Below are 15,961 nucleotides of genomic sequence, written 5' to 3'. Positions count from 1 at the left end.
ACAATAACCGATTTTATCTTACAGAATATGATCATGCTGTTCTGGCAACAATAACAAAAACACTTAACAGAGTTATTCCATAAAATCGCATGGATGTATTATATATTTTCTATTCGAAAAAACCCCACCCGAATGCTATGCTTAAAGTATTCCCATACACGTTTTAGGATTGGACATGAAACGGTTACCGAAGGTGCTTTTCCTCAGGCTCGTACAGACACTTCGGCATGCTTGAATTCTTTGACATTCAACAAGGCTTGAGTCGGTTTCGTGTAATCCCTTTGCCTAATCAGTCAAATTATACACGTCATAAAAAATGTTCCCGGCAGATATCAAACCATACGTGCAGAAGTATCGTCTGTTTCTCACGCGGGCTTAAAGCTTAATTATGATCAAAACACTCTCTGAATGGTAACATGAAAGCACAGCTGTTTAATATTTTCCCACACACACACACGCACACGTGCGCACGAGAAAACATAAGACTTTCATAAGTAATGTGATTAATCAACATGAAATAAACTTTTTTGTTGGCTTCTAGCGTGAAAAAGCGCGTGGGTGGCACGAACATTTTCATAATAATAAACATCACCTTTATCACAGACTTATATCCCATTTCGTGACACCTACCACTACTCCACTACATCAAAGGATGTCTGTTGAGATAATCGAATGGTTCAAAACTTTCAAACCTGCGCGCATATTCTAAGCCGACTAACACATAATAGTCAAGGACATCATAAAATGGTTCTCGGTGAAAACTTGACCGAGGGCCATTTTACGACGTCCTTGACCAGATAGTGTTTATGGCCAAACCAAGCACAACCCGAGTGTGTCAAGTATACTCATGTGTGTTGCTTCTTGGACAATGTAAAGAACACCGAAAGTACTTCAATGCCGTTCTCGAGTTACGTTGACTTTTACAAAGGTTGCAGCTGACACGGCTTACGTAATCCGGTTTCCTGGTCATGTGTGTGAAAAATTTGTCCATTAAAAGCATAATCTTTAATTCATATATTATTTCAAAAAAGATGTTAAAACTAAGGACCACCTTTTGTTAAATACTTTAAGAGTGAAACGTAATGTGAAAAATAGAGAAACTGTGGCCTATTATGTGTTTTCGCCGGGAGGTGTCAATTGGCAGGCCAGGCACTTAATCACGCTTGACTCCCCTCCGCTTAAGCGGCAATCGTTTAGCAAGCGCCGGTGTCTGCTTCAAGAAAGCCCTTCACACCCGGATTAAGTGAGGGAACATCGAATAGTGACATTTTTCGATGTGATTTTTCGATTTCATAAACAACAATTTTGAAAAATAATATAAAAGAGATAAATATTTTGCAAATACCGTATCTAGGTGGTCTAAATCAGGCTACCATAACTGTCTCGTTGTATGCCTTTTTTTTCTTCCAAGTATATACATCTATTGCAACAACAATAAAGAGTTAACAGGCAAGTGATATTCAATTCAGAAATGGAATACGCTTTAATTTAAAACAAAAGCACAACGAACAAGATGTTTTAATTTATTTCGCTCCAAGTCAAAATTTAAGCAAAACATCTAAATAGTTTTAAATGCGCATTTAGTCCGCTGTCGCACGGAGGAATGTAGGATTACCAAAACCGGCAAAATTAAAACTGGGCAAAACTTGATTTAAAAGAACGCCCCCCCCCCCCCCCCCTGTAGAATTTGCACTGCTAGATGCGTTGGCGGCATCCCATCCTGCCTCTCCCAACTTGCCGTATCCCAGTCTGCCTTACCCGATTTGCCGCATCCCGGCCTGCTGCTTTGTGTGTGTTAGTGCGTGTGTATTTGTGTTTGTGGGGCAGGGAAAGAGAGAGAGAGAGAGAGAGAGAGAGAGAGAGAGAGTGACTGAGAGAGAGAGAGAAAGAGAGAGAGAGAAACTAGAGAGAGAGGGGGGGGAGAGAGAGAAAGAGAGAGAGAGAGGGGGGAGAGAGAGAAAGGGGGAGAGAGAGAAAGGGGGAGAGAGAGAAAGAGAGAGAGAAAGAGAGATAGAAAGAGAGAGAGAGAGAGAGAGACACACACACACATACACAGAGAAAGAGAGAGAGAGAGAGAGATGTCAACAAAATCAAGGAAAAGAAAAGCCTAACAAAGAATTTCAAGTGGCAGCCCAAATTTTCGACCTGTTCCCAGGCCTTCCTCAGCGGCGTTTAATTCTGCGAGACGCCAATTCATGCATCAAGTACTAAGCAACACAATACCATAGTTAATTCTGTTACAAAACACAAAGCAAATATTTCAAAGATAAAATCTACAAGACTTGACTAAAATTAATGTAAAAAATCAACAAGAAGAAACAGAGGCGAAAACAGTATTTGACTTTCAATGTTTTTGCAGCCACCGAGCTCGAAAGTATTCACTTAGATGCAATTCAAACCATTGTTGGAGCAGTCCGCGGTACAAGCCATCAAAAATTGTACGATGAGTCAGGCTTTATTTCATTACTAGAGAGGCGAAAACGTCATAAATTGATATTATTTCACAAGATCGTTCACCGCAAGGTGCCTAACTACTTATTAGCGATATCGCCACCATTGATATCAACTAATAACCCATATCACCGGCGCAGACCTCTACACAGGAAAGTTCCATCGTTTAAAACTGAATTATATAGAAACTCATTTCTCCCACCTACTACACAACTCTGGAATTCTTTACCAGACTATATAAAACTTAGTGATTCCCTAAGTGAATTTAAGCACTTTTTGTCAAAAAACGATTTAAGTCCGCCGTGTTATTTTTATTCTGGAGATCGCATGTCACAAATAATTCACTGTAAGCTCAGGTTATATATAAGTGATCTCAATAACGATCTAGTGAGACGTCACGTTGCTACAGATGCATCTTGTGACTGTGGATTCCCGTCCGAATCCGTACAACACTTCATATTCGATTGTCCAAATTATCGCGAAGCACGTCAAGAAACTATACATACCCTCCCTAATCACACAATTCACCTCCCCCACCTTTTAAACGGAGACAGACAGTATTCTTTAGATTTAAACAGGAAAAATGTTTCCACCGTACACTCGTTCATTGAACGTTCAGGCCGCTTTGGTTAAGTCAGAATAAATGCTCTACAAGCCGGACAACAACTTAAACTTCTGCACATCTCCTACCCATCCCTCTTCTTTTATTCATCTTCTTTCCCTCCTTCCTTCCTTTACTGTCTTTCTTTATAATCATTATGCAACGTTCATTACGTTATTAATAGATTTGGTTTATTGAGACAAATTTTTCACCCGTTACCGCCTTATGTTGTACTGTCATGCAGGAACACCACTATAAGCTTCTAGCTTGTTGCTGTTTCTGTGAACTTTGTATACATGTCATGATTGTAACCTTTGTTAAAATAAACTTATGTTTAAACCAAAAAAAAAAAAGTTTTTGCAGAGAACTTGTTTACGGCAATAGTGGAAACTAATATGTTTTATGAACGTGTTTATGTTTTGCAATCTTGTTTTCTGATTTATCCATCTATATATTTATTTACCTATTTTCACTTTACTTATTTAGTTCCGATCAAATGATCCGCTGCAAGAGCAGTTTGTAAATAAAATCAGCGATACAAAATGCCTCCGTTTCACTTAGATGGCGTATGGAAATAATTAATAACCTTATTTTATGATGGGTGACCTCATTGCAAATTGCTGAAATTTAAAAAACGATATCAAAAATAGAGTTACTAGACGGAGCCCTTCGGGGCGTTTAGTCATGCTTGAGACATATATTCACATGTTTTGACAGAGTATGTCCTTATCTGCGACCAAAAGACAAATTGTTGCTTCAACAGTGCTTTGAGCGGATCATTAAGTATTGCACTTTCGCGTCTAATAACGTACGGTGTCTAAAATTAAATACGGCGAAGTGGTCTGAGCCTACAATGTTTAAATGTGTACACTACATTGGGTGTGCACGTTAAAGATCCCACGATTGACAAAGGGGTCTTTCCTGGCAAAATTGCTTAGGCACAGTTAATAATTGTCTACCTATACCCGTGTGACTTGGAATGAAAGGTAAATATGCGCCGAAATGGCTGCAATCTACTGGCCGTATAAAATTTCATCTCACACGGCATCACTGCAGAGCGCCTAGAACTGTACCCACGGAATATGCGCGATATAAGACTCATTGATTGATTGAAATGTTTGACTGCATAACTTCTAAAAACTAGTTCCCTCCCCCCATCTACCCCCCCCCCCCCCCTTCATCCCCTATTTTGTTTTAAATCTTTTTTCTGTTCTTTTCTTGCTCCTCTTACAATATCACAGTAAATGTTCCCAAATAGATCCTAGTTACCTCAGAGGACGTTAATCCCCAAAGTCAGCCAGTCAGCCAGTCAGCCAGTCAGTCAGTCATTAAAGGCAAAAGCGAGGTAACGCACAACTGGGTCCGACCAGTAAAGCCGTCGCTGCCTGTGTGACAACCACCATAAAAATCTACCACAGCGGGAAACTTTCAAGTTAAGTATTTTCAAATATCATGTGCCCGCATTCAACTTTACAATCAAAGAATGTCTGTTGAGATAATCGAATGGATCAAAACTTTGAAACCTGCACGCATATTCTAAGCCGACTAACACATAATTGTTAAGGACATCATAAAATGGTTCTCGGTGAAAACTTGACCGAGGGCCATTTTACGACGTCCTTGACTCGAGTGTGTGACGTATTCTCATAAATGCGCTGCTTCTTGGGCAAGGTAAAGAACCCCTTCGTTGTGAAGTTACACACGCGCAATGTCGAGACAAATTCATCAAAGACATGAACGCAATCATCCATGGAAAACGCGCTGATCATGCCTTCAATGCCGTTCTCGAGCTACGTTGACTTTTACAAAGGGTACAGCTGACACGGCTTACGTAATCTGGTTTCCTGGTCATTTGTGTAAAAAATCTGTCCGACAAAGAAAACTGCCCAACGAATATAGATAGCTCGGTCGAAAAAAATACTACCAGCAAAATATCTACCCCCCCCCCCCTCCCACCTCCGCCGAAGAAAGAGCACGGGATTCAATACATGATGATAGTTATTCAACACAAAGCAGTTGTTGCTAGGTTCAAGGCAATCACAAGATAGGAAAGCTTTCGAGTCATCGACAATCATTCGGAGGTGTGTTTTGGAACAAATGTTGGAGAAAAGGGTAAATGTCGGCTTCTTTTACAGACACTATCTAGTCTTATGTTTCTTATTTGTTTGACCCTCTTAGGATTATGGAGTTTTATGCACTGCCTTTTATAGTTAACTAAACTTTTGTATTTGAATTAGCCCATTGCAGTTGGTGTAGGCCTTAAGCTTATTTAAATCGCTTGTCCAGTATTTAATTTAGTTCTCAATTTTTGCATGAACTCAAATGTTTAGTGTTCTTAGTATGTCTTGCTAAACTAAGTTCTATTTAATCAGAGTATGTTTGCGTGTGCTTATACTTAGTGATATTGTAAAGCGCATAGTGTTTTTCGTTATGCGCTATAGAAATCTCCTTAATAAATAAATAAATAAATAAATAAATAAATAAATAAACAAATAAACATTCAAAACTGTGTAAAATGGTCGAACTGAAGTTTTTGCACAACAAATATGACCATAACAATTATTTCTTAAACTCAAAGTACCGGACAAATTAACCCCTTCGTTGTGAAGTTACACACGCGCAATGTCGAGACAAATTCATCAAAGACATGAACGCAATCATCCATGGAAAACGCGCTGATCATGCCTGTAAGGGCTGTTTTAAAGTCACTGAATGTCTAATGTTGATTGAGGTACACCATGTATGGTAACACTTATCTTCCAATACCCCCTCGGACTGTTCTAGAACCCCTTGCAATGCTTAAAAGATAAACTCCATTTCCTCACTTCATTTTGGCAGTTCAAAACTGTCAAAAACATGATTTCACATTTTGGTCATGCTCGCAATAGTTATCTCCAATCGATGCTTCATAATATTCTGCATGTTTTAGTTCTGCAGTTGCTCATACATCTTTTTATAGACATCTGAAGACGTGTGCTGCTCACATACAGATCAGCATAAATCCATTTACTACTTAGATTGTTTAGTGTCTATATGTTATTTGCTTGTCTGTCTGTCTTGTGCGTACTCCTTCTCAAACATAAACAAACTCGGACATATTCAAAGATAGTCTACATAATTATGATCCAGAGACAGCCAGCATGCCTCTTCCTTGTTCTCCGACAAAAGAAAACTTCCTTGTGGCCTATTGTGTGTTTTCGCCGGTAGGTGTCAATTGGCAGGCCAGGCACTTAATCACGCTTGACTCCCCTCCGCTTAAGCGGCAATCGTTTAGCAAGCCCCGGTGTCTGCTTCAAGAAAACCCTTCACACCCAGATTAGTGAGGGAACATCGAATAGTGACATTTTTTGATGTGATTTTCGATTTCATAAACAACAATTTTGGAAAAAATGATATAAAAGAGATAAATATTTTGCAAATACCGTATCTGGGTGGTCTAAATCAGGTTTCTTGTCAAACGTAAAATGCAGTATAGAAAAAACCCGTTGTGTTGGAATTTAAGACTAAATCAATTTGGGTCTACTTGTAGAAACAGTGTTAATAAATGTTCAACAAATGCTGAAAGAAACAATTGGCAGCACCCTTGAAACGCTTGGCATGTATATTAAATGTTGAATGTATATTGGTTAAGAACAAAAGTAAGGCAATTTCGTTACTTTTGATTTGGACCCCTACCTCAATAGTTCTTTGAATGTTCGCCTTCTTTTATATTTACGGTACCGAGAAGCCTTCAACAGATGTATACATGTATAACTAATTCAATAAGTTTTTCGAAGCATCATATTCTAAACTCTTACGTTAAATGTCTGACCTTTTTGTTTTTGTTTTTATTTGTTTCTGTTGGGTTTCAAACAACATTCTGTGAGATAACCTTTAAGGTCATCGCCGTAACAAGAACACTGTTCTTCCTTTTTAGGCTTTTATAGTCCATACAATATTTGCTGGCTTACACCCGTCAATTTTACGTGTATCAGTTCATGAAATATTTGCCGGCTTTTACCCATCTATGTTATCTTTCCCCGGTCAAGGCAATATCTTGAAATGATTGTTGAAACTTCAGAGAACCCTTTGCTTAAAGTTCCAAAGATTGTTTTTGTTTTGGAGCTTTCCATTCTTTTCGATCATGAACAAGGAAATAGCTGAATGAGTATGACGCATTCTCTAAAGCTGTCCTGGGGTACAGAACGGATGTGATCACACACTTATCGCTCGCTTGAGTAATTCTTTAATCACACAAGAAGCTTTTGTGGTGTTTTGTTTTCTTGAAATAGTGACACGTTACCTGGCACACTTAAGCATTGGGAATACAGACCACTTGAACAAATCTGAGTGTGTGGAGTTACGCCCTGGAGTCATACTCGCCGGAGAAAAAAGGGTGAGTTCTTGGCTTTGTGGCGCCAATAACAAGTCATTGATGACGAATTGAGTCATCTGTCAGTAAAACGTAAAAACGGAGGAAGGTCTCTTATTCATATTTGCTTCTTTGGCTACCATAACTGTCTCGTTGTATGCCTTTTTTTCTTCCAAGTATATACAACTATTGCAACAACAATAAAGAGCTAACAGGCAAGTGATATTTAATTTAGAAATGGAATACTCTTTAATTTAAAACAAAAGCACAACGAACAAGATGTTTTAATTTATTTCGCTCCAAGTCAAAATTTAAGCAAAACATCTAAATAGTTTTAAATGCGCATTTAGTCCGCTGTCGCACGGAGGAATGTAGGATTACCAAAACCGGCAAAATCAAAACTGGGCAAAACTTGATTTAAAAGAACGCACTCCCCCCCCCCCCCCCACCCTGTAGAATTTGCACTGCTAGATGCGTTGGCGGCATCCCATCCTGCCTCTCCCAACTTGCCGTATCCCAGTCTGCCTTACCCTATTTGCCGCATCCCAGCCTGCTGCTTTGTGTGTGTTAGTGCGTGTGTATTTGTGTTTGTGAGGCAGGGAAAGAGAGAGAGAGAGAGAGAGAGAGAGAGAGAGAGAGAGAGAGAGAGAGAGAGAGAGAGAGAGCGATAGAAAGAGAGAGAGATAGGGGAGAGGAGAGAGAAAAGAGAGAGAGAAAAGAGAGAGAGATACAGACAGAGAGAGACGGGGAGAGAGAGAGAAAAGGGGAGAGAGAGAGAGGGGGAGAGAGAGAGAAAGAGAGAGAGAAAGAGAAAGAGAGAGAGAAAGAGAGAGAGAGAGAGACACACACACACACACATACACAGAGAAAGAGAGAGAGAGAGAGAGATGTCAACAAAATCAAGGTAGGTAGTATTCTATTTTCAACCATGTGGAAGTCATTGTATGCGTGTGTGTGTGCGAGTGAGTGTGCGAGCGCGTGTGAGTACTGTTGTTAGTTTAGCATTGGGTTTTTTTTTCTTTTGTTTTTTTTCCTTTTATTGTTACATGTTTGTCTACCATAATTTACCATTATGATTTTGACATTATTTCAAATTTGTTATATTAAAATCGTCCGCCAAATTTCATTTGCTTTTAAGAGTACGCTTATAAGCCTAGCTTGTTGTGCTCCATGTTCCTTATTTCATGTATGCGGTAATAGTACCAATGGAATTTATTGAATAAACTTGTTTAAACCAACAAAATCAAGGAAAAGAAAAGCCTAACAAAGAATTTCAAGTGGCAGCCCAACTTTTCGACCTGTTGCCAGGCCTTCCTCAGCGGCGTTTAATTCTGCGAGACGCCAATTCATGCATCAAGTAGGCCCTACTAAGCAACACAATACCATAGTTAATTCTGTTACGAAACACAAAGCAAATATTTCAAAGATAAAATCTACAAGACTTGACTAAAATTAATGTAAAAAATCAACAACAAGAAGAAACAGAGGCGAAAACAGTATTTGACTTTCAATGTTTTTGCAGAGAATTTGTTTACGGCAATAGTGAAAACTAACATGTTTTATGAACGTGTTTATGTTTTGCAATCTTGTTTTCTGATTTATCCATCTATATATTTATTTACCTATTTTCACTTTACTTATTTAGTTCCGATCAAATGATCCGCTGCAAGAGCAGTTTGTAAATAAAATCAGCGATACAAAATGCCTCCGTTTCACTTAGATGGCATATGGAAATAATTAATAACCTTATTTTATGATGGGTGACCTCATTGCAAATTGCTGACATTTAAAAAACGATATCAAAAATAGAGTTACTAGACGGAGCCCTTCGGGGCGTTTAGTCATGCTTGAGACGTATATTCACATGTTTTGATAGAGTATGTCCTTATCTGCGACCAAAAGACAAATTGTTGCTTCAACAGTGCTTTGAGCGGATCATTAAGTATTGCACTTTCGCGTCTAATAACGTATGGTGTCTAAGATTAAATACGGCGAAGTGGTCTGAGCCTACAATGTTTAAATGTTTTATTGCATAACTTCTAAAAACTAGTTCCATGGTCTCATCCCTCCCCCCATCTACCCCCCCCCCCCCCTCATCCCCTATTTAAAAAAAAAATTCTTTTCTTTTCTTGCTCCTCTTACAGTATCACAGTAAATGTTCCCAAATAGATCCTAGTTACCTAAGAGGACGTTAATCCCCAAAGTCAGCCAGTCAGTCAGTCATTAAAGGCAAAAGCGAGGTAACGCACAACTGGGTCCGACCAGTAAAGCCGTCGCTGCCTGTGTGACAACCACCATAAAAATCTACCACAGCGGGAAACTTTCAAGTTAAGTATTTTCAACCATCATGTGCCCGCATTCAATTTTACAATCAAAGGATGTCTGTTGAGATAATCGAATGGATCAAAACTTTGAAACCTGCGCGCATATTCTAAGCCGACTAACACATAATTGTTAAGGACATCATAAAATGGTTCTCGGTGAAAACTTGACCGAGGGCCATTTTACGACGTCCTTGACTCGAGTGTGCGCTGCTTCCTGGGCAAGGTAAAGAACACCGAAAATACTTCAATGCCGTTCTCGAGCTACGCTGACTTTTACAAAGGGTACAGCTGACACGGCTTACGTAATCTGGTTTCCTGGTCATTTGTGTGAAAAATCTGTCCGACAAAGAAGAAGAAGAAGAAGTGCGCGCAGAGAGAGAGAGAGAGAGAGAGAGAGAGAGAGAGAGAGAGAGAGAGAGAGAGAGAGAGACAGACAGACAGACAGACAGACAGACAGACAGACAGACAGACAGACAGACAGACAGACAGACAGACAGACAGACAGACAGACAGACAGACTTTCCGCTCTCGTTAAAATGTCAGTCGATACTGGAATGAATGTTGAAACATTGTAAACCTAAAAAAAAATAATAATAATAATATTAAAATTAAACATTCATACGAGTTACTATCTGTGACAAGGACGCATAAGAAGTATAGCAACTAAATATTAATCCGCTTACCCATTGCTCCTCTTCGCACCTCGGCCTGTGAGTCGTCCTTTTCCTGAGTACTTGCACACAAGTTTTGCGTATGCATACTTCAGTTCGTCTGGAAAAGGCTGTTTTGAATTCTTGTTCGCAAGTTGAACAGCACGACTGTATTTGACCACGTACACCAAATCGTTCTTTCTGGAAAAGTCTGCCAGCCGTTCGGTAAGATCATTCCAACTTCTGAATGTTTTCCCCAACTGTCATTTGTGCCATTTCTCAGCGATTGATCAACGGTGTGGTTATTATGGATGTAGTAAGTGTCGAATTGTGAGAATTCACAGTTCTGTCCGCCAAGTCAGTGGTTTTAAACACTGCGCGTATTTGCACCAAGTAATAACGTGTCACATCAAAATAGTTCTTTACCTGTCAGATAGTTTAGCGCCAGAAACATGAACCAATGATAGCCCATGGATTAGTAAGTCATATGATGTTGGGGCGGGGCCAATGAACTAATGTCAACACAGTAAGTATCAACCAATGTTTGGCTCCGCCCCCGCATCACGTGGACTGGGTGGCCGAGTGGTAACGCACTTGCGCTCGGAAGCGAGAGGTTGCGAGTTCGACCCTGGGTCAGGGCGTTAGCAATTTTCTCCCCCCTTTCCTAACCTAGGTGGTGGGTTCAAGTGCTAGTCTTTCGGATGAGACGAAACACCGAGGTCCCTTCGTGTACACTACATTGGGGTGTGCACGTTAAAGATCCCACGATTGACAAAAGGGTCTTTCCTGGCAAAATTGTATAGGCATAGATAAAACAATGTCCACCAAAATACCCGTGTGACTTGGAATAATAGGCCGTGAAAAGTAGGATATGCGCCGAAATGGCTGCGATCTGCTGGTCGATGTGAATGCATGATGTATTGTGTAAAAAATTCCATCTCACACGGCATAAATAGATCCCTGCGCCTTGAGTCCGAGTCTGGAGATACGCGCGCGATAGAAGACTTCATATATATAATCACGTGACCCATAAACCCATCGCCTGTAATTAGTGCCCAATATTGACGGACTGTGTGATGATATCTTCTGCTATGGTCTGTTGAGACAGTGATATCAAAATCAAGACCGGAGGTCGATATTTTGATATCACTGTCGAAACAGACCAATAGCAGAAGATATCGTCACGCAGTCAGTCAATGTTAGATATATTGCTAATTCTCTGGACATTTTGTATTTACTGTAAAGAAATTACAAAAGTATTTGTCTCAGGTTTGGCTGTTCCATATCCCTCCCTCTGATTATTATTTCTTTTTGTTCACTCTTTTCTTGTACTTTTCAGTATTTCAAAATGTCTTTTCTTTCAAAAAGTCTTATGGTCACTTGCTCAACTAAATTCTGGGATAATTACATTTTTATATATATTTGTTTGTTTTTAAATGTAGGTGTTTTTGTTTTTGAAGTGGGGAAGCAATAAAGAGGTCGTCGATATCAAAACTGATATCGACGGAAATGTCGTCGATATCACTTTTGCACTGAGCTCAGTTTTGCCCAATTGACCAATGGAAATCCACGTAACATATGAAATAGCAATATATTATACTATTACCGCTTCAGTTCTGGGACATCCTGCTTGCTGGCGCGCGCGCAGAGAAAAAAAATTCCCTCTTTATCTTCACTTCTGATGCTCATCCTATTGTTGTTGGCACTCGGGTTTGTTTGTTTGTTTGTTTGCTTAACGCCCAGCCGACCACGAAGGGCCATATCAAGTGCTGCTTTTGACATATAACGTGAGCCACACACAAGACAGAAGTCGCAGCACAGGCTTCATGTCTCACCCAGTCACATTATTCGGACACCTGACCAACCAGTCCTAGCACTAACCCCACAATGCCAGACGCCAGGCAGAGCAGCCACTAGATTGCCAATTTTAAAGTCTTAGGTATGACCCGGCCGGGGTTCGAACCCACGACCTCCCGATCACGGGGCGGACGCCTTACCACGAGGATTGGGACTCGGGTAACAGGGAGCGAAGGGCAGTGCCCCACCTAGTGATCGAGTGCCACAACCCAGACTTTTCCCTTTATATATATATAGGTTTTAAACTCCTGCTTCCGGATTATACAAAACACATTAAAACATGTATTAAACAATGGCGACTGCACGTGAGAGGGAACAATAAAGAGACCAAAAAGCAATGTACTCACGTTAAAATGACGAACACGGAACGAATAACAGCGACGTTTCAACCTAAGGGTATTCTTCAGGCACAAAAAAACAAAAATACACACACAAAAAAGAAGAAGAAAGACGATAGAACAAATGAAGAGAAGAATAACTGACAAAACAACTGCACTGCACAAACCAACAAATGACAAAGACTTCTCTCTCTCTCCCTCCCTCCTTTGCTCCCTCTCTCTATCCCTCCTTACCTCTCTCTCTCCCTCCCTCCTTTGCTCCCTCTCTCTTTCTCCCTTCCTTCGCACCCCTCTCTCTCTCTCCCTCCCTCTTTTGCTCCCCCTCTCTCTATCCCTTCCTCCGTTCCTCTCTCTCTCTCTCTCCCTCCCTCTTTTGCTCCCTCTCTCTCTCCCTTCCTCCGTACCTCTCTCTCTCCCTCCCTCTTTTGCTCCCTCTCTCTCTTCCTCCCTCCTTACCTATCTCTCTCCCTCCCTCCTTTGCTCCCTCTCTCTCTCTCTCCCTCCCTCCGTACCTCTCTCTCTCTTCCTCCCTCCTTTGCTGCCTCTCTCTCTTCCTCCCTCCGTAACTCTCTCTCTCCCTCCCTTCTTTGCTCCATCTCTCTCTCTCTCCCTCCCTCCTTACCTCTCTCTCTATCTGCCTCTCCTTTGCTCCCTCTCTCTCTCCCTCCCTCCGTACCTCTCTCTCTCCCTCCCTCCTTTGCTGCCTCTCTCTCCCTTCCTCCGTACCTCTCTCTCTCCCTCCCTTCTTTGCCCCCTCTCTCTGTCTCCCTTCCGCCATACCTCTCTCTCTCCCTTCCTCCTTTGCTTCCTCTATCTCTCTCACTCTCTTTCTCCGTACCTCTCTCTCTCCCTCCCTTCATCCGTACCTCTCTCTCTCCCTCCTTTCATCCGTACCTCTCTCTCTCCCTCCCTTCCTCCGTACCTTTCTCTCTCCCTCCCTTCCTCCGTACCTCTCTCTCTCCCTCCCTTCTTTGCTCCCCCTACGCGGTTCATTCTTCGCAATAAGTCAAGTCAAGTCAATATTTATTTAAAAAAAAAACCTAGGGTTACATGAATAAAATAAATAAAAATTGCAATAAACACGACAAAAAAGATGTAATAATGAGACACAACACTTCGAATTAACCTAAAATAAATCTCATAACAAAATAATTGTAATCATTTTTTTTTTTTTTACAGGAATGTATATGTTTCTGTGTTTGTTTTTGTTTTAATACAAAAAAAACCGTGATCAAATAATCAGAACTCTTTCAAAATACTCTTTATAAAATATATTAAATGCAATAACTTTTTTTTTTTAATTCAAATAAATGTTTTAGTTTGACTGCATTTGAATAGAAACTGAATTCTGATGAAAGCAGTTACTGTAAAGTCATTTGAAGTCACATGATAAAAATCACATGGTTTAGTTGAGCAGACCAAAAAGTGCAGAGCTAAAATATGTGTATGAATCTGTGTGAAAATCCAGTCCGTTTGTCCACAGGGATGCTAGGAAGCAGTCAAATGGGGTCGCTCAATCTGCTCAAATCCAGTCAAATGGGGTCGCACGGGCCGACAAATGGGGACGTCCCCGTTTGTCGGAAGCGTCCCCATTTGACTGCTCTCCAGTGACAATCGTCCCCATTTGTCGGTAAAACCACCTACACACACACACACACACACACACACACACACACACACACACACACACACACACACACACACACACACATACACACGGGACACACATACACATACACACCACGACCCTCGTCTCGGTTCCCCCTCTATGTTAAAACATTTAGTCAAAACTTGACTAAATGTAAAAAGGAACAAAAGAATCAATATAATCCTTCTGCTGTAAGCATTTCCCCCTCATACTACCGTGCAAGTCAATTACCATGTGTTACTCTGCCCTCTTGTTTCAGAAGTCTGACGTCATACCACCCATTACCAGTAGAACAGACCTCGTGCAAGAGTTTGACCTGGACAGCAAGTATGACACCATCACCAACGTCGATGACGTCACGGCTGAGATACAAATGTCCGCGTTCTGATGTCATGGCCGCTAACGAGTAGTTCGTTTGTATTACTGTGGGAGGCAGACGTTGATTCTCACATTGCATCTGTAAAACAGACTGGGAGAGATATCAGACTTGTGAGTCACATAATTATGACAGATGATTTCACGCTCACGTACGGACCCACATGTTGATACACTTCACTGCGAAGTATATTACCCTCGCTGCAGTTAGCTCTCAGATGTAACGCTTTTTTGTGTTGTATATTTATAATATTCTCAAGCATTACGAATGACCAAGTCAAGCTATTCATTGTTCATTATGACAGCATGTTTATAAGATCACAATCTGTATTTCTTCTGACGCAACTATCAAATACTTAATGTCTTGATATTTAGTATGTAACGTCAGAGGTGTCTAGTGGTTCATTTATTGCCAAACTTGTGTGTTTGGTGTCACTACTTGTACCATCGCATTCACCATCTCGCAGTATGTCTTACACTTTCAGATTTACATTTGAGTTTTGATTCTCACATCAAATCTTGCGACGTGGTGACATCATCTCAGACAATGCAGTGTGACAGTAGTCTGTTTCATATTCAACCCAGACTGTTGGAGTCTGGGTTATGGAAAGATTGTCAAATGACCTGCAGCTAGTTTGGATACATGCTCAACCAAATATCGAACATATTAAATCCGCGTGCTTAAGGGCAGAATATACCTGCGCAGTTTCAGCGGCACAGACGACGCACTGCATATTATTGATGCTGCGATAGGGATTATGACGAGTACTTGGCCTGTTTTCCTTTCACGCAACGTGTAGCGGGCTGGGATAATCTGCAGTGCGTCGTCTGTCCTGCTGAAGTTACATAGGTGAACGCCAGGCCTTAGCTACATGTAGTATAGTATGAGTAGACTTGTTTCACAGGATATTTTTGTTGTTTTATCGAGCTTACATGTCGCCGATTCTTGCCAACATACTCTTTCTCCTCGTGTTCATGTAAATACTTTTAAATCTTATGTTTGTGTGTTTTAGATTAAGTGTGTGACATGTCCTACCAGGAAGTTCTGTCATTTGCAAGTAAGCCTGACAAGAAACTACCCGAAAGGGAAATCACTCATCCTCTCGCTTTCTCTTTAACCATAACAATGTGTAAGCCTTCAGTAGAACCTTGCTGTTGTAGTTGCTGCAAACATGAGCCATTCCAGAATCATGCACTGTTGTCTACTACAGTGATAGACCAGGGGCGGATCCAGGGTGGGGGGGTGGGGGGGGGGTGGTGGGGGGGTGGGGGGTGGGGTGGCTGTCCGGGATTTCCGGACCACCCCCCCCCCTCCCCAGCCTACAAAAAAATTTAAAAAGTTGCGTAAGGCGAAAATACAACATTT

At 41.0% G+C, this 15,961-nt stretch overlaps 1 protein-coding gene across 1 annotated transcript in view; it reads left to right on the top strand.

The window, feature by feature from the left end:
- Positions 1–15,819, top strand: part of LOC138952489 (ionotropic receptor 25a-like) — a 28,255-nt gene extending 12,436 nt beyond the window's left edge. Inside the window, exon 10 of the mRNA XM_070324172.1 lies at positions 14,480–15,819. Coding sequence (XP_070180273.1) covers positions 14,480–14,608 — 129 coding nt within the window. The 3' untranslated portion in view covers positions 14,609–15,819. The remainder of the gene's footprint in view (positions 1–14,479) is intronic.
- Positions 15,820–15,961: the final 142 nt, after the last annotated feature.

Source organism: Littorina saxatilis, linkage group LG2 (assembly GCF_037325665.1).
Source record: "Littorina saxatilis isolate snail1 linkage group LG2, US_GU_Lsax_2.0, whole genome shotgun sequence".
Lineage (NCBI taxonomy): Eukaryota > Metazoa > Mollusca > Gastropoda > Littorinimorpha > Littorinidae > Littorina > Littorina saxatilis.
Note: the sequence above shows the minus strand (reverse complement) of the source record. Positions and strands in the feature narration are given on the sequence as shown.